The sequence below is a fragment of the Chrysochloris asiatica genome, unplaced genomic scaffold, assembly GCF_000296735.1.
Source record: "Chrysochloris asiatica unplaced genomic scaffold, ChrAsi1.0 scaffold00041, whole genome shotgun sequence".
In the NCBI taxonomy this organism is placed as follows: domain Eukaryota; kingdom Metazoa; phylum Chordata; class Mammalia; order Afrosoricida; family Chrysochloridae; genus Chrysochloris; species Chrysochloris asiatica.
The window spans coordinates 6928870-6948017 of NW_006408559.1; the positions used below are offsets into that span (position 1 = coordinate 6928870).

A 19148-nucleotide genomic window follows, 5' to 3' on the forward strand; every position below is an offset into this window, starting at 1 on the left:
TCCACCAGCTGATTTCCACAGGCATCCCATTTGCTCCCATGCTCTGTAGCTGCCCCCTCTAATCTTTGTGGCCAAAGGAAAGCAAATTAGCTGTACTGAAAGATTGCCCACCCACCTCAGTGAAATGAGGACATAGGTTCTTTTCCTTTAGATGTTTGGTCTAGTCCTCCTCCACTTCTTAGAACCCCAAATCCTCCCAAATGAATTTACCAGTTGACACCGTGTTAAAGTCATTCTAGCATGGCCCCTCTCTACCTCAACTGTCCTGGTTTACCTTCATCTTTAGTTCTCTTCTGTGGTACTTTTTGTTTGGGACATGTTTTCTTCTATGTCACCCAAAACACAGATGAGGAATTGTGCTTTGGATTAGACCCTCTCCCAAATCTTCCATTATTCTCCATCCACCCGAATCCAGCCTTTGCTCTCTCCCGCCCAGCACAATGTCCATTTCCTCTGTCCACAGGCTTAGTTCTCTGTCCATAAAGCATGCTCATTCTCTTCTTATCCTAAAGAAACCTTCCTGCCCACCTCCCTACACCGATGTCATGAAGAGTCTACCTACTGCCCCTTAGTCTTTATTTTGGAGTCCTGGTGTGGCACTGTATGATAAGCACTGGACTGCTAACCACAAGGTCAGTGGCTCAAGCCTACCAGCCACTCCTAGGAAATCCCGTATAGGGACCAAATCAACAGCACTTTGACATCACCAAGAGTTCTCTACTTTACTGATATTGAATATCTTGCTGCGATGTCATTGTCTTCAGAGCAAGTAGTTCTTGACCTTGGCTGTCATTGAAATCATCTGGGTGACTTTCAAACAACTAATGCTTGGGCATCTCTCCAGCAAACTGATTTAATGATCCATGATATGCCTCCCCGTCGATCATTTTAAAAATCTTCCCCCAAGGCTCAGGTGTTCTTACACTGCTGAGAACCACTGATCTAAATGGTCACTATAATAAACAACCCAGTAGCTGCTGGAGTCCTGGTGTGGCACTGTAGGATAAGCACTGGACTGCTAACCACAAAGTCAGCGGGTCAAACCCACCATAGCTACTCCTATAGAGGGTGGCTATGAATTGGAACACTCATCAACATTTTAAGAACAGCAACAGTTTAAATCCAAGCGGTTTTCACCCTGAAGTTTATCTCCCACCACCTGCTAGTTCTTTTGAACAAGGTGCCCACCTCTTGGCCGTACTCACAGACATAAGCATGTGGAACTCTGCACAGTATTTGTTCTCCAATCTTATGATTGTTCTGTTCTCTCTCTGTCCTATTCTGAGCCCTCTTTCGTCTTCCTCCTCCTAAATACCACTTTTGTCCCAGTGATTCATACAGGTAGTCAGTCCTTCTAGTCTGTAGATCTGGAGCGGTGATTGTATTTCTGGCTCACTCTACTGATACAGTGCCATCCTGCATTCTCTCCCCAGACCCACAACCTCCTTGATCTACTTCACCCTAGACATCATCCCTGCGTGTGCCATTGGTGTGCATGTCAAGCAAAGGGCTTATCATCTTGCTGGAACGGTTTTTTCTTTCTTCTGTTTCTTTCAACTACCTGGTGTGGTGCTATAGGCTAAGCACTGGATGGCTAACCACAAGGTTGGCCGTTCAAACCCACCAACTACTCCTTGGAAGCCCCATAAATGGTCGCTATAAGACGAAGTGACTTGGCAACACTTAACAGCAACCAATACCATAAACCTTAAATTGGTGTCTTCAATTTTTATCTTCCTTTTGTCACTAGCATCTAAATTTCATAGATTTAATCCTAAGGCTTGCTCTTTCATTTTCTAACCTTTTCATGTTTCCATTGCCATTAACCCAGTTCTGGCTGTGCATGTACAAGGGCAACAGCCTCCTGTGTGGTCTTCACGCTGCCCTACACAATACTATCATGTTCTCATTTTCTGGCCTAGCATCAATCTTTTCACTGCCCTTAAACATCTCTGTGACTCCTGTTTGACTATCACAGACCACAGAGAATTAGCCTGAAATTCTAGGCACTTGATAATAAGCACCTACCAACATAGTCAGAGTCCTGGTGTGGTGCTGTGGGTTAATGTGCCAGACTGCAAAGCTGTTTGAACTGCAAGGTCAGTGGTTCAAGCTCACCAGATGCTCCTTGGAAACCCTATACAAGATCACTATGGGTTGGAATTGACTCGATGGCACTTAACAACCACAACAGTAAATCTAGCATGGAGGTAGAAGTTTATTTCTATTTGTTTGGGTATCATCTGACCAGGGAGCATTTGCACACTAGAAGATGGATGTGTCAGACCGATGTGTGTGAATGCTGGGATCTGGTATGCTGTTAAGTGCCGTTGAGTGAGTTCCAACTCATTGCGACCCTGTATCAGATTTCCAAGGAATGCCTGGCGGGTTTGAACTGCCAACTCTGTGGTGACCAGCCCAACAAGTAACCTTTCCTTTCCAATCATATAAAGCAAAGATGAGGCTTATTGTATTGTTTTTGAACCAGTGACCATGTTTATTGGTTATCTTGTTGGACCATTAAAAAATGTTTTATTGTGATTAAAAAAAATATGTGTAAGAAAATACCTGCCACTTCAACATCTTTTGAATTGAGAGTGATACTGATTACTACTTCAGTTGGACAGTCATCACCATTATCCAATTCCACAGTATTCTACCTCCAGTAACAGAAGCCCAGGAGTCCTGGGGTGGCACTGTGGATAAAGCATTGGACTGCAAGGTCAGAGCTTCAAACTCATCATCTGCTCCTTGGAAACCCTATACAAACAGGATTGCTATGAGTTGGAACCAACTCGATGGCACTTAGCAGCAACAATGACAAAGTGCCCTCTGAGCAATGACCCCCCTTTTTCCCTTTTCCACACTCGTAATCACTAATACACGTAACTTCCATATTAATGGGATCACACAATATATGTCCTTTTGTAACTGGCTTCTTTTACTCAGCATAGTATTTTCAAGATTCAGCCATGTGGTAGCACATACCAGGGCTTCATGTTTCTTAAAGACTGGCTAGTATTTTATTGTATGTATGTGCCACATACAACATGTACCACATTTTGTTCACCTATCACTGTTGACAGATGCTTGTGTTGTTTCCATCTTTTGCCAACCAGGGCCTTGTGATGAAATTCTCTATTCGGTTTTGAGCTCATTGACAAATATTCCAGGAAGTTGGGCCAGTATACTTGTAGATTCTTTGAACTTTGCGTGCCTTCTGTTCCCTTCAGTTATTAAATCCAAAGTGTCCTATTGCTGTCTTGAAAGAAATGAGATTTCTCAGCAGTAGCAAGTAACAATGGCAATCTATTTGATACTGCTAATGATTCATTTATAATGCTGGCAGACGCGAGGACTGGAGAAATGAAACGCACAGCGTCATTACCTTTGTGGTTAGCTTTGCTGGCAAGCACTAGAGTGCTTAGGGCAACATTTTAAAAGGCAAAAGCGTTGTTTTAACAGAGTGAGCTTTATACTGGAGGGTGTGGTTAATGGAAGACAAGCTGAAAACTTGCTGCTCTGCTTGATCTGCCGACCACATCACACTAGGCTTGTGCACGGAAGCCCAGTTGTACCAAGCATCCTGACCCATTTTGCATAGAGTGTTTTGGACAGATTTTTGGTGTTTCAAGAACACCGTTTTCACAGAGCCTGATATTAGACCTTTGTTAAGTAATAATTGTTATAACTTGTCTATTGTATTTTCCAGGGCTTTTGAACTGATGCATTATGGTTCAATACCTTGCTGAGATTTTACCTTTCCACTCCAGATATACTGAAACAGAATTTCCATTTTAACAACATCCCCAGGTGATTCTTACGTTTACACCTAGTGATTGTTAGGTCTACTTAAAGATAAGCATGTATAGGTAAGAATCAGCTGGGAATCTGGTTAAAATGTCACTTCTGCTTCCTTCTCAGAATTGCTCAAACCAGATTTCTCAGCAGGGGGTCGAACCTGACTGACCGGGTTCGAAGCTCTGTTGTAAGCTAGCTGCTTCAGAATTGAAGGGTTTACCATGGGTCGTGATTTCCATTCTATTTGATTTGGTTTCCAGTAACTGAAATGAATATACCCATAGACTAGTCTTCTTTTTTATACTGGTATATAGAATGTTGCTGTTAAATCTGTCCCTACTCATAGTGACTTTCCACAGGACAGACTTTAACAGCCCCGTGGGATTTCCTAGACTGTAGTCCTTACTCATAGAAGCAGATCATCAGGTCTTTCTCCCACAGAGCTCTTAGGTGGGTTCATATTTCTGACGTTTTTGTTAGCAGCTGAGTGTGGAGCCGTTGTGCGACTGGGACTCTTTCATAATAGAATACATTCATTGTATTGGCTTGTTTTGACAGCTTGTAACTGTTGTTGTTGTTAAGAACTGTGGAGTTGGTTCCGACTCATAGTGACCCTGCACAGGGTTTCCAAGGCTGTAAATCTTTACAGGAGCAGAATGCCTCATCTTTCTCCCACGGGACCACTGGTAGTTTCGAACTGCTGCCCTCCAGGTTGGCAGCCCGATTCGTAACCATTACGCTACCATAGCTGTGGGAGAGAACAAAACCAACTAGCCCAGATGGAGACCAAAACAGAGCCTAAGACCCACAAGGACACTCTAAAGTATAAAACAAATGCAAATTGTTTATTTGGACCAAGAACCAGTAGTCCTACCTCCAATGCCTTTTATGAATCACCTGCCATCATGCATTGTCTTCTGGTTTTCGTTCATTAATGTCTAACGCATCAAATCTGTTATTGAGGTGGTTTCTAAACTCTGGTGGGGTGTATTCAAGGCCATATTCAAGGCCATATTCAAGGCCATATTCAAGGCCATAGTCAAGGCCATATTCAAGGCCATATTCAAGGCTATATTCAAGGCCATATTCAAGGCCATAGTCAAGGCCATATTCAAGGCCATATTCAAGGCCATATTTGGACTTTTCTGGGCTTGTTTTGATTTTCTTCAGCTTCAGCCTGAACTTGCATATGCGTAATGGATGGTCTGTTCCACAATCTGCTCCTAGCCTTGTTTTGGCTGATTTACTGAGTTTCCCCATTATCTGGACCCACACATTTAGTCAATTTGATTCCTATGTATTCCATATAGTGGGGTCATGGGGCATAGTCTCACCTTTCATGCTGTTTAAAAAGGCATCTACAATTAATACATTGTTGGTTTTGCAAAATTCTACTGTAACAATCCCCAGCGTCATTTTTTTTTTTTTTATCACCAAGGCTGTATTTTCCTAGTACTGATCCTTCCTCTTTGTTTCCAACTTTTGCACTCCAATCACCAGGAATTATCAGTGCATCTTGATTAATTTCAGACTGAAGATTATGGTGGTGGTGATGGGCCGTGGAGTCGGTTCTGACTCATAGTGACCTTGTATAGGGTTTCCAAGGCTGTAAGTCCTTATGGGAGCAGAAAGCCTGATCTTTCTCCGGCAGGTAGTTTTGAACTGCTGACCTTAGGGTTAGCAGCCCAACTCATAACCACTATGCTACCAGTGGTAGAATTCTTCAATTTGCTCATCCCTGCCTTTGGTGGTTGGTGTGTAAGTTTGAATAATAGTGTAGTAACTGGTCTTCCTAAGGCATATGGATATTTTCCTATCAGAGACAGCATTGTACTTCAAGATAGATCTTGAAATCTCTTTTTGGCGATAAATGTGATGCCATTCCTCTTCCGTTTCTTGTTAACAGTGTACTTAATCAAAATGGCCAGTACCACACAATGTTTTGTTCTATTGTGTGTGGGGTTGTTGTGAGTTGGAACTGACTTGATGTCACCTTAAAAAAACCACAACCACCATAGTGTAGGGGATAGACTTTTTCTAACAGAGTAACAAAGACATTTTGTAGAATGATGCCATTGAACATGATGACATCAACTGGCCTTGTCTTTTGTACTAATAACTGCTGGCTTCTAATTTACCAGAAACTCTTTGGGAGTATTTGTTGTGGAGTTGTCTACTCAAATAATAGCAATAAGTTCTACACATCATGTATTCATTGTTGCATTTGGTCTTAAAATGACCTGTAAGCATCAAGTGAGGTCCCCTTGTTCGAGAGTAAAGCAGTTTGGTGAATGGGTGTTTGTACGCTCATACAGCCTCTTTTTAAAAAAGTAACTGACTAGTGTGGTTAATGCACCAGTCTGCAAAGCTGTTTGAACTGCAAGGTCGGCGGTTCAAGCTCATTAGCAGCTCCTCGGAAACCCTATACAGCATCGCTATGGGTCGGAACCCATAGCCGACTCGATGGCACTTAACAACAACAACATTAAGTTAATTGGACTTACTCTGGTGCCTGCCATTGTGTCCTATACCATACATTTTTAAAGTAAGCTACGAAGTGGCAGATATGGTCTTTGTCATCAAGGACTTTCTACTATCAGTCCCTTTAAAAATGAAATACCCCAGACCTTTTATATATGAAAAACATGAGTATACACTAGTCAGTTTGAAGTGTATGGAAGTATCACAAGAAACTATAGACCTGGCCTCAGAAAGCAAATGTTCTGCCCTTTACCTACACCAAAGATGTCACATCAAGATGGTTTGGTAGTAGAATATGAGTGTCGTCATTAATATAAGAAACTGACATTGTATGTTCAGTGGGAAATTATATATTTTAAGCAGTATTTCTATTTCTAAACTGTGTACATGTAAAATTTGGCAAAGTGGCTGAGACTTTGTACTGAGGAGTTGGCAGTGTACCATGTATCAAGATTCGTATCCATTTCTCTTTCCTATGGTAGATGTTAAGAACAAGTGTTGAACCTCTCTGTGTCTTAGTTTCTTATCTGTGGAAAGGAAGTATTCCCTTATAGAGTAGGTGTTGCGTGGAGATGTTACATCTAAAACTCATAAAACCAGTTCCTACCTTGAGATCAGTTTTGTTCAGTAACATATAGATGAAAGTTAGCTATAATCATAACTTTTGGTTTTTGAAAGACTCTCACTGTTAATCTTTTTGCACAATTATTGTGGTTAATTTTCAACTCGTAGCTACTCTGTGTACAACAGAACAAAACACTGCCTGGTCCCGTGCCATTCACACAGTCGTTCCTATGTTTGAGCCTATCCTTGCAGCCATTGGCTGATGTATCCCCTTGAAAGTCTTCCTTGTTGTCACTGAGCTACTTTCCCAAGCATGATGGGACTGGCCCCTTCTAATCACATGTCCAAAGTATGTGAGATGAAGTTTTGCCATCCTCACTTCTCAAGAACATTCTGGCTGTACTTCTGTTCAATAGCTGATGCTTTTAGTCTCTCTTAGAGCTCACTCCTGCTTAACATACTCTTTGTGCTATCCTCATTTAATCCCTGTCTCTAACATATAGCAATGCTGAGGTTTTCTCCAATTATTGGAGAAAGAAGAGTTGTGAAAGCAAATCTTAGTAGATGATTGAGATTTTGCTTTTAATGCGAAAACTTAGTTTTGAACCTTTTCAAATGGAAATCTTTCTTAAATATGTAACAATCTTCCTTGCCTCTGTAAACTCAAACTAACCATTTCTCGATGATTCACACATCTGTCAGTTACAGGGTTTTAGCAGCAGCTGTGGAGTCCTGGTGTAGGGCTGCGGGTTAATGTGCTGGACTGCAGAGTTGGTTTGAACCACAAGGTCGGCGGTTCAAGCTCACCAGTCACTCCTGAAAAATCCTATACAGGGTTGCTATGGATTAGAACCAACTCGATGGCACTTACAACAACAACAACAACAACAGCAGCAGCTGTAAGGGTGGCTGAGGAGCCTGCTTCCAGAGCACCTGCCACATGAGAGGTTTAGGAGCTTCCAGGAAAAGTATACATTTGCCATCAAACAGCAAACCGGAATGCCCGTTCAGCTTAGAGTGGAGTTGTATTGAAGGAATAAAGTGATTCTAACCCAGGAATACAAGTTTGACCAAGTGAAATCAAGCACTCCAAAATACTGGGAGACACAGGCATTCTTTACAGGATAAAACCACAAGGTGCCAGCATCCACTATGTAAGCATTTGATTGGTTGACATTTGCAAAAGTTGTTTACAAGGATTTTGGCTACAAGGTTATCTTTGGAGACTTGCCAACCACTGTGCAGTCAGATATTTCCGGGACCATTAAAAACAAAAAAAGATCTTAATTGCCATATTGACCTTGTAAGTAAACTTTCTGAGAATTGCAAAACAAGTTAATCGTCAAACTGGGCTTTGAACCAGTTCAAAATGGTTCAGTCCTGCCAAGAATCCAATCTCCCACATCAGGCCCCTGAACAGTTCAGGAGGAAGGACTGTGGAAGAGCTTTTAAGAACAGCATTATTGGCAGGATTCCGGAGAGCAAGACACACTTGGAGCAGCATGGTTGGCTGGCCCATCTGAATAGGGCCTAGCTGTATGTTTTCTGTTGTTGCTAAGTGCTGTCCAGTGGGTTCTGACTCAGAGCAACCCTTGATCGGGTTTCCGAGGAGCGTCTGGGTGAGTTTGAATCACTGACCTTGTAATCCAGTGCTTAGCCTGTGGCGCCACTCGGATCAAAATATGGGGAATAGGTTGGCTTTCAATGCAATGCATACATGGACACCTTGTTTACAGTGGCACTTACTGAACCATTTTGAACTGATTTGAAACCCTGGAAGCTTCAGTCTTGCCAAGCAGTCCTTGGTTGTAAAATTTGAAAATTGCTCCTTATTACTCCCCTACACCTGGTTTGATCAAGAATTTCTATAAAAATTCTCTGACCACCATTATAAGAGTGTCTTCTTCTACATGGATTTATTTTCCTTGAGTTGATTCGCTAGCCCCTATTTAAGGTAGACTTAAGTCTGCAGATTTTTCCTTGAAAGCTAGTCCAGGTACTGTCTCTTTCTTCTTCACCATGCTATACCTGGGGCCTCTGCTTTGTTGATTTGTGTCATGAGGGAGTGACTAGAGCATAGTTAGATTTGAGGGAACAACTTGGAAAATGAGAAATTGTCTACCTAAGTGGTAGGGTTCAACGCTCCTGGATGTGCGGTCTTTTTAAAAATATTTGATATTTTGCATAGCGAGCAATGTTGCATTGTGGGTATACATTTTTTCATAAGTGTTTTATGAACATTTAATTCACCATATAATAATTACTACAGTGTTTAAGGTAAGTAGAAGAGTGGATAATATCAAATGTCTCCAGGAACCAAGACCTGTAGATAGCCAGCTGAGATTATCAAGAAAAGGAAACTGTGATATGAGAGGTACCTGAAGCCAGGTGACCTTCTGACCAACCTGTCTACGTCTGCTGAGGTAGTCATCCAAGTGTAGCGGGAAGTATTTATGGTTGTGTAGACTCCTTGTTGAACTAGCAGAAAATCAAGGACAATCTTATTATCTAACATGACATTACTTAGAGTACAAGGATTTCTGTTGGGCTTGTACATTGTTAATCATTAGTTATTTGAAATATGTTGTTGTTAAGTGCTGTCGAGTTGGTTCAGACCCATAGAGATCCTGTATAGGGTTTCATAAGAGCGGCTAGTGAGCTTGAACTGCCAACCTTGCAGTTCAAACCAACTTTGTACTCCAGTGCATTAGCCTACCGCACCACATCAGGACTGAAGTATAGTAGCAGGCAAGTTGCTTTGTAGCAGGTGAGTTTGAACTGCCACCTTGTGAATTTAAATCAGCCTTGTGGTCCAGTGTTCATCCTACAGCACCAAACCATAGTAATTAGTTTATTCTGTGTTATGTAATTAATTTTGGTTACATGCAATTCTAGATCAACAGCAATCTAAAACTCCCATCAACTTCTTCATAAGAACCCATAAATCTGGGTTTAGTCCAATGTAGTCACATTTGAAATATAAGTTTGATACAGTTTATTTTTGTTGAAATCTGTTGGTCAAATATTTAAAATGTATCAACAAAGTAAAACTTTTCTGCAGATAACAGCTTAAAAGATCCATGGTTAATTTATAATAATAATCCTTATATATGAAAGCCCTGGTGATAATTAACTATAAAATTAATTTTAAAACGTTATAAAGTCAATTCAAAATAAAAAATTAGATGAAAATATTTCTGTACATAAACCTTACTTAGAACCGTTTGTAATGTCTAAAGTCTTGGTATATTAGTCAAATTAAATAATTGTCTTTTTAGTATAAGTACACTTTTAAAATGGAATAATATACATATTAAATTTTCCTCAGTGTAACTACTGAAAAGCTAGGCACAAGGAGAAACTTTTCTACAACTTAAAAGTTTGCCTCATAAAAAAACAAAACAAAAAAACAGACAGCTTAGTAATGGAGTCCTGGTGTGGCGCTGTAGGATAAGCATGGAATCTCAAGTCGGTTTGAACCACAAGATCAGTAGTTCAAACTCACCAACCACTCCTTGGAAACCCTAGGAAGGCTCTCTATGAGTCAGAGCCAACTCGACTGCACCTAACAACTGTCACGGCTTCCTGATATAAGCCAAATACTCATGTGGTTTTGAGCTGACATAAAATGCAACAAGCAACAAGACACGAAATGTGAAGGCAAACCACATCAACTCATCTGTCGCTGAGGTCAGCTCAGCATCCCACTTACGTGTGACATCGCATAAGACATGGGGAACATAGTTTCTTTATATGTATATAGAAATGCTTGGTTGAGATTGATATTAATTCAACAGCAAAACAAGTTCCAAATCATTAATATGCCAGAGTCTCAGCTATATGGATATTAGAAGCCCTAAGGAAACCTGAACATCAAATACAAGTGCTCAAAAATAAAAATATAAATACAATGCCTATGGGGATTCATTTTCTTCAAGTGATCATCAGAATTATAAATGACTTCAAACATACTTAGCTTATAGGAATTTTTAGTATGAACCTCACTCAAACCAGCATCCCAGTAGGGAGGATATCCAAGCTCATTTCTCAAGGATGTTTTAAGAATAGGTTGAAATTTCTTTCTCCCAAGTCAAATAAAAGTCTTAGTAGGGTGTTAATCCTCTGAGATTCCTTTGTAATAACTTTAGGAAATCGACTTCCATTCTTTCTGAATCTAATTCATTTTGCCAGCTTGAGATCGAGTCTCTTATTTTAAACATACTAGTTTCTTTAATTGTGTGGTGCTGGGGGTTAATGTGCTGGATTGCAAGGTTGGTTTGAACCACAAGGTTGGCGGTTCAAGCTCACCAGCTGCTCTTAGGAAACCCTATACAGGGTCACTGTGAGTCACAACTGACTCAACAGCACTTAACAGCAACAACAGTGTCTTTACTTGAGTCCTGGTGTGGCACTATAAGATAAGCACTGGACTGCTAACGACAGAGTCTGCAGTTCACACCCACCAGGCAGTCTAAGAAACCCTGAACAGAGTCATTCTGAGCCAGATTCGACTTAACAGCACTCAACAACACCAAGTGTCTTTTATTAGAAAGAATGCCAAAGTGCCAATTGAGGCTGTAGGATGAGTAATGGACTGCAGACCTCAAGGCTGTCAGTTCAAACCCACCAGCTGCTCCTTGGATACCCTATACAGCAGCGCTGTGATTCAGAAACGACTCGGTGACACTTAACAACAACAATAACAACTGATTTAACAAACTGTTGTTAGCAAACTCAAGCAAAAATTCAAATCCCGTTGACTGTGAGCATCATGAGAACCAGGGCTGCAGTCAACAATCCATGTGCAATGTATAGCTGACCCTTGAACAAGCTGGGTGTGAGCTGTGCAGCCCCACTTACAGGCATCTGTTTTTGCTGTCACTGCTCACAGCACATGTGAGTTTCCACTTAAAACGCCACATGACGCTAATCGTCTCCAGGAGAGACGTTTGCATCACACGCCATTTTAAGTGGGTATCCTCAACACTTGAGCCCAACGCAACAGGAAAGAAAAGTTCACCTTCAAGTGTTCCCACACAGCCCACACCCAGGTTGTTCAAAGGTCAACTGTACAAACGATCAAAATAGGAAGACCACTGGCACTGCTTAATTCCGAGGCCCTTATTTTCTGATTTTGTAGCATGGAATAGCCAAATTACAAAAGCAAAACAAACTCGATGGGGCACATCCTCAGTGAAGTTGTGCCAAATGGGTATCACACAGGTGACGATGGAACCATGAAGTTCGTTGTCGACCCTGGAGGAGCCTGGGACAGGCATTCTAGACTCAATGTTTCCGATTTCCAGAGAATGTCCAAGCCAGTTCAAAATTTACGCATCTAGGTCTCAACAAAATCCTGGCAGGGAGTGCCACAAGTTTTGGAGCTGTGTTTTGTTTAAACCAATAAGTACCTTCTGTTGTATGAGTGTTTGCTTGTGGACATTGGGCTGCCTAATACTGTGGCCTGTCTTGCATCTGGCTTATTCTGTCACAGGAGACTTTGACAATTTTCGCAGTTGGCAACTAACAACTTTTAAGTAGTAGTAGACCTCTGCCTATGATTATTCATGGCTTATGGAGACCAAGATTCCACAGATTCAGAAACTGAAAAGGGAACTGTTTTACCCCAAACCTCATGCTATTACCACTGTGGTGGTGGTTATGTGCCGTGGAGTCAGAACCAACTCATAGCGACCCTGCACAGGGTTTCCGAGGCTGTAAATCTTTCCAGGAGCAGAAAGCCTCATCTTTCTCCCACGGAACTGCTGGTAGTTTCAAACTGCTGACCTTAAGGTTTGCAGCCCAATTCGTAACCACTATGTTACCAGAACTCCTTACCAAACTAGCAGAGTCTAATTCTTGCAAGAACAAAACAAAATCAAACCCTTGAATAAATCTCAAAGAATTCTATTTGAGGAGGCAGAGCTGGAATTTGACAGGGCTTACTTAGCTTTGTGAGTTCCAAGACTCCATGGAGAAAGATGAGCTTAAAGGACTCAGGCATCCTAACTCCGCATCTTCACTTTCTCTGGGCCGCTGAAGACAAGACACCTTCTTCATCTTCCATTCCGTACACCAATAAATGTCAAAGAGCAAACTGGAGTCTGTTTTCAAATTAAAGCAGAGTTTTATTGAAACCATAAAGTGATTTGAACTAGAGAATATGAGTTCCAGAAAGGGAAAGCAAGTGCCCATAGGAATTTTTTATAGTATAAAACCACAACATGTCAGCTTATAGTGTGTGAGCATTTGATTGGTTGACAGTTACAAAAGTTGTTTACACGTAGCTTTTATTAGTTTGCTTTTCATTTCTGTTTTGTTAATGTTTACTAAATTTTCCTTTTTGATTTTGATGTGTATTCATTTTCTTTAAGGTTACCCTGTAATTTGTAAATCCTCGCCACCCCCTCCATTTAAAACATTCTATTTTATCTTGAAATCTACTTGACTTCCTTGCTGTTTGAAAGTTTTGTATCTATACTACTCCATCTTTTTGCTTTGTACTTGATTGACTTCATTATAAATTTATATCTTTTGTTCCCTGTTTTCAGTTTTGTAAGGTTTGTTTTACTTTAAATACGTCTATATCTGGATAAAGTTCTGGGAGACGTTGTTATGTATGGTAATATCAGGTTGTTGTCTGATGTTGGTTCTCACTTAAAAGAACACCTGCTAGTATTTTTTCAAAAGTTGGTCTGTTTATTACAACTTGCTTTAATTTCTGTGTATCTGGAGTGTCCTAATTCTGCCATTGTAATTGAGGGACAGCTTTGCTGGGTATTCGACGCTTGGTTGACAGTGGTTTTTCTTTCAGAGTTTTGTATATGTGATCCCATTGCCTTCTTGCTTGTGTAGTTTCTGCTGAGAAATCAGAGCTTTAGTTTTATTGCTTTTCCTTTGTAGATAACTTTTCCTGAGGTGCTCTCAGGATTCTTTCCTTGTAATTGGTTTTGGAGAGTTCGATTATAATATGTCTTGGTGATTTTCTTACAGGATCTATCAGCTTCTTGTATGCTTCTCGTCTTTCATGATGACAGGAAAGTTTTCTTCCAACAACTCTTCAATTTCTGTATGCTTCTTATTATCTCTTCCTGTTCTGGAATTCTGATCACCTGTAAGTTATTCTTCTTCCTGATTGCCGACGTAACTTAGAGTTTCTTTGAAGTTTTTCATTGTTTTTTCTGATTGTTTTTCTAATGTAACAGTACTGAAAGATTTTTCTACAAGCTCTTTAATTTGGCCTTCCATGTTTTGAATCTCCTCCTTTGCCCTTTTAATATACTGTCCATTTCTGAAATCTTAGTATTAATCTTTTGGATTTGTAATTGCATTAGACATTTCTGATTGTAGTGTTTCAGCATTTGCATGTGTTTTGTTTGTTCTTGTAGTGTTTTCCTGAATTCTTCTAAAGCTTTTTTCTGTGTTTTCCTTGATTCCCTCTATCTTTCTGCCTACCCTTTGTTTTGTTTTCTTCAGTTAATTGCATTACTTTTTATTCCTCAGAAACAGTTTATGGCTCTGCATCTTGGTCATTTGTTTGAGCCATTCATTCTCCCTTGTCTCTTTGTGCCAATTAAAATAGTCTGTTGTCTTTGGAACATTGTGGTGTTGTTGTATTTGTGTTTCAGTGATGATCATTTGTTGATCTGCTCTAAAGGTCTCACTAGCTGTCTCCTGTGGGTGTAGTTAAAGAATGGAAGAGTAGACACCATTCTTGTTCTCCCTTTGCTCACCTCAGTTTAGGGTGGGTTTGACTGGAGTTCACGGCTGTCTGTCGTTGATCAGGTGGTATAGTAGCTGGTATTGGTCTTGTCCAGTGGGTATGATTGTGGCTAAATCCCAGTCTTTTTGTTGTTGTTGTTGTTGTTTATAATTATGAGTTTTGTTTCACATTTTCTCCCATTCTCTCTGGGACCTTTTAATGTGATCCCTTTCAGTGCAGTTGATAGTGGTAACCAGATACCGTCTAGTTTTTCTAGGCTCCGAGTCACGGGGACTGATACTCACTTATTCCGTTGGTCCATTGCACTGGCTGATTCCAAGGATCTTCGAATTGTTGTCACTCTTGTTTCCAGACGATGTTTCTTAGACTCCCAAAATAAACTTCTGGTAGTGTAGTGGTTACAAATTGGGCTGCAAACTGCAAGTTCAGCAGTTCGAAACTACCAGCTGCTCTGCAGGAAAAAGATGAGGCTTTCTGCTCCTGTAAAGATTTACAGCCTCGGAAACCCTGATCAGGGTCGCTATGGGTTGGAACCGACTTGACGGCACTTAACAACAATAACAATTATAGAAGTGATCTTAGCTGATGTTTTATACATGTTGTGTGATTTATAGTGAGACTGGGATGTTCAGTACCTTCCAATGATGACAATAATTCCCTTATACAATTTGATAGATATATGTCTGCCTTTTCATTGTATGGCCCCCCTGCCAAAGTCTGTTGTTTTGTTGTTAAGTGCCATTGAGTCAGTTCTCAGTCGTAGCAACCCTGTAGAGGATTTTCAGGAAGCAGCTGATAGGTCTGAATTGCCGACCTTGTGGTTCACAGTCTAGTGCTGATCCTACAATGCCGTAGATAGACCTGTCCTTTATTAGTCGATGTGGCTTTGTGATTATACCACACTGAACTACTAACTGCAAGCCTGGCAATTCCTCAGAAACCCTACACGGTGTCGCTATGAGTCAAATCTAACTCAATGGTACTTCACAACAGCAGTGGGGCTAAACTACTTATATTACTGCTCCAATCGATTAGTGCGCCATCTCTGTTGTATGCCAGTCTTTCCTCTCATCTTTCTCTACCAGAGTCCTACTGCTTTTCCCAGAGACCTTGGATTTTATACCACTACCTTGGTGTGGCGTTGTAGGATGAGCACGTGACCACAAGGTTTGTTTGAACCACAAGGTTGGTGGTTCAAACTCACCAGCTGCTCCTTGGAAACCCTTAGAGGGTCACTATGAGTTGGAATCAACTCAGTGGCACTTAACAACAACAACAGCAACTTGGTTTTTATGGATCTAGCCAGCCGTTGAGCATGCGGCTTTCCTTCTGGAATAAATAACCGGGGTGTATAGAATATATTTGTTGCTATTAAGTGCCATTGAGTCAGTTCTGACTCTTAGTGACTTTCTGCTTCCCTAAGGCTGTACCACCTCGGAAACCATTTACAGCTTTGCTGTGAGTCAGAATTGACTCAACGGCATTTAACAGCAAACACAGTGTTGCTTCCAAAGAGAAAATAAAACCGAATGAAGCGAGGCACCCTGATGCACCAGTTTCCTTGGCTTACCAGCAGAGCAAATGATCTGAAAAGTACTACATGTTGTGTGTGCTGACAGTATGCTATGCCTCACTAGTAAAGTGAGACTCTCCGCATATAAGAGATTCTCACCATTCCAGAACACTTAAGATTCACGAGAGAGTGAAAAGCTTACCGTGCTTTTAGAAATCATTGGTTTTTAAGCAAATGTCATAGCCCACCATAAAGAAATGTCACATTTTTTTCCTGACAGAGGAGTCAGGGACTGGTAAAAGTAGTTGCCTATTTTACATTAATATTCAGGGCAGTGTCTCCAGTATAGCTTAGTTTTTTTGTTGTTGTTGTCGCCACCCCCACACCCCCCCATCAGCGGAGTCTTTAAATACAACGGATTTCAACACGAGCATTTAAAGGTAAACACATGCAGCCCAAAAGGCTGTCACATTCAGTCCTGGGTTGTTCATCCCTGTGGTGCTGAGAATAGGGAAAACGTTTTCTTCTACCATCAGAAGAGAAACAAAGAAAAAAGGCTGTTTTTCCTTTTTCCAAAGTGCCCCCTGGTGGCAAAGACACAACAGACAGCCAAAGGCATTTACCAAAGATGATTGCTGCTTCTGTGCCGGTGGTAATTCTTCAGAGGACCTCACAACGACGTCTTTGCGTGTGCCTGAAGAAAGGGAGGGGAGAGACTCGGGCCTCCTAATTGCATTCTGCTTCCCAACAGCACCTGGTCTTATCGGAGCTGCACCAGGCTCTACCAGCTCAGGCAATACTTGTGTATTAACAAGAGACAATCGATAGGAAAATTCAAAAGAAAGTCAAGGTAATTAGGCTAAAGCTGCCGCTTATGAGTTTTCAATAATTACTTCAGCTTCCTCTTGTTTACCCATCTCCAGAAAAATAGGGTCTGATTGAAGGACTGGGTCGTGTTTGACTGAGGACATGTCAAAATTACACAAAGCCAGGCAGGAAATAAAAATTAAGCTGTATTTGTTTTGGAGCTGTAAATGGGGCTTCGCATGATGACATGGAGAAAGAATAGGAGTTGATTTCGGTGCCCCCATTAGCAGCTGCACCATTGTCAGTACCTGCTTCGTGTCACAAGTCTGGGCGCCACGTCGGAGCTGTGGGAGAAGATCATGGATGAGTCCCTCCAGGCAGTATGAGGAACTTGTGGGAAACTGAATGTCCTCCTTTACAAAGCCAGGAAAGAAGTGGAAACTCACAAGGTTGTAAGTGTGGACTACATGAGCTGAAGTCCAAAAGTCTCGCTACAAAATCATCGACACCTTTATTCAAAAAAAAAATCCAAACTATGAAGCTATTGTTCCTCGACATCTCCTCCATTTAAGTCTACACTTTCGAAGGCAGTGTCTCCATCTCTCTAACCCTTCCTTAAATAATTCTGTGCTCTTCCATTCATGCTAAGTCAAAATGGCAGTTTGGGCATTCTCAAGGAACTCAAACCATGTTCCTTTTCAATGTGCTTAGAGTTTTTGGAACATAAAGAAGTCTAAAGGGGCAAGACCAGAGCTTTAGGGTTGATGGGTAAAGTTTTCCAATGAAACTCTTAGCGGCTAGTCCTTGCTACTCTCAGAAAATGAGCAGGTGCACTGTCCATGGTAGCGTAGTGGTTACGAATCAGGCTGCCAACCTCAGAGTCAGCAGTTTGAAACTACCAGCTGTTTCGCGGGAGAAACATGAAGCTTTCTGCTCACGTAAAGATTTATAGCCTCGGAAACCCTGTATGGGGTCGCTATGAGTTGGAACCGACCCCACAGCACACAACAACAACTGTCATGATGGAAAATTACTCCTCGTTGAACTTTTCTGACCTTCTTCCTATCCGTGCAGTTTTTCATTCTTTAAAAACTTCATAATACCCCAGGACCATCCTATGTTCTTGAAGAAAATGCTTTGCGATGACTCCTTTGAACTTAAAGAGCATGACAGCAGTTGTGCTAACCGTCTGAGCTGACCACTCCGCCTTGAATTCAACTGGCCTAGCGAGTGTCCTCAGAAGCTACTGTTTTGATTCGACCTTACTCTCTGGATCATATTGGTGAATCCAAGACTCATGTCCAGTTATAGTTCAGTCCACAAAATTGTCTTTATTAGCTTTGGTCCTGCTAAAAACTGATCACTAGGGTAGCTGTTGAGCTAGCTCATCTTCTCACAGCACATCAGCCCCCATCAGACTGAAGTGTGCTGAGGCCAACACGTTCCCTTCAATGGAAAATATGGAACCACATGATACCCCAAATTCAGTGTGCAACGGCAATACCATGGGCGTCTTCCTCTCGTTTCTGGCCCTCAGCCACAGTGTCTTCATTCATTCACAGGCCTTCCTCCCGTGACTCATCTTGGCGATCTTCCCAACCTTCCTTTAAAACATTCCCATAAACATTTGCAAAGCTTTAATAATTTAAGAAGATGTCCCTCTTGAGTTTTATTACAAGTTTTGTATAAGCCCTGACCTCAAAATTGATTTTTTTCCATGGCATAAAGAGTATCCTTTTTAGTGTGTGTGTTTGAAAGTACTCTCACGAGATCAAGACTGGTGTCTTACTGAGAGAACTTATCTGCACCCATCACAGAGACTTATTGATACATTAAAAAAAAAAAAAATAAGCATGTGCATGTATGAACTAGAACCCTAATAGTAGCAATTTTTTGCCTCACCTTCATAATTGGGGCATCATTTTGTGTGGCCATAATTGATAAGGACCACTGACTGACCCGTGAAGATCAGGCCCTACTTACATTAGATGACTTCATCGACTCTCTGGATTTGAGTTCCTTTGACACTGTTGTACGCTGATGATATAAGCGTAGCTACCTGTTTTGGACTGCTGTCTAGTAGGTCGGTGTTTCTGCCTCTTAAAAAAAAGAAAAACCAAATCCGATGCCAAGTCGATTCCAACTCACCATCCGTATAGGATATACCAGAACTGCCCCCATAGGGTGTCCAAGGAGCAGTCATCTCAATAGAAATGAACTGCCACATCATCGTTCTCTCTTGGAGCAGTTGGTGGATTC

General features: G+C 41.3%; 1 protein-coding gene across 1 annotated transcript in view; it reads left to right on the forward strand.

The window, feature by feature from the left end:
* EXOC4 (exocyst complex component 4) overlaps window positions 1-19148 on the forward strand; it is a 947076-nt gene that overhangs the window by 549121 nt on the left and 378807 nt on the right. Inside the window, 1 exon segment of the mRNA XM_006861146.1 lies at window positions 714-750. Within this exon segment, the coding sequence (XP_006861208.1) occupies window positions 714-750 (37 nt within the window).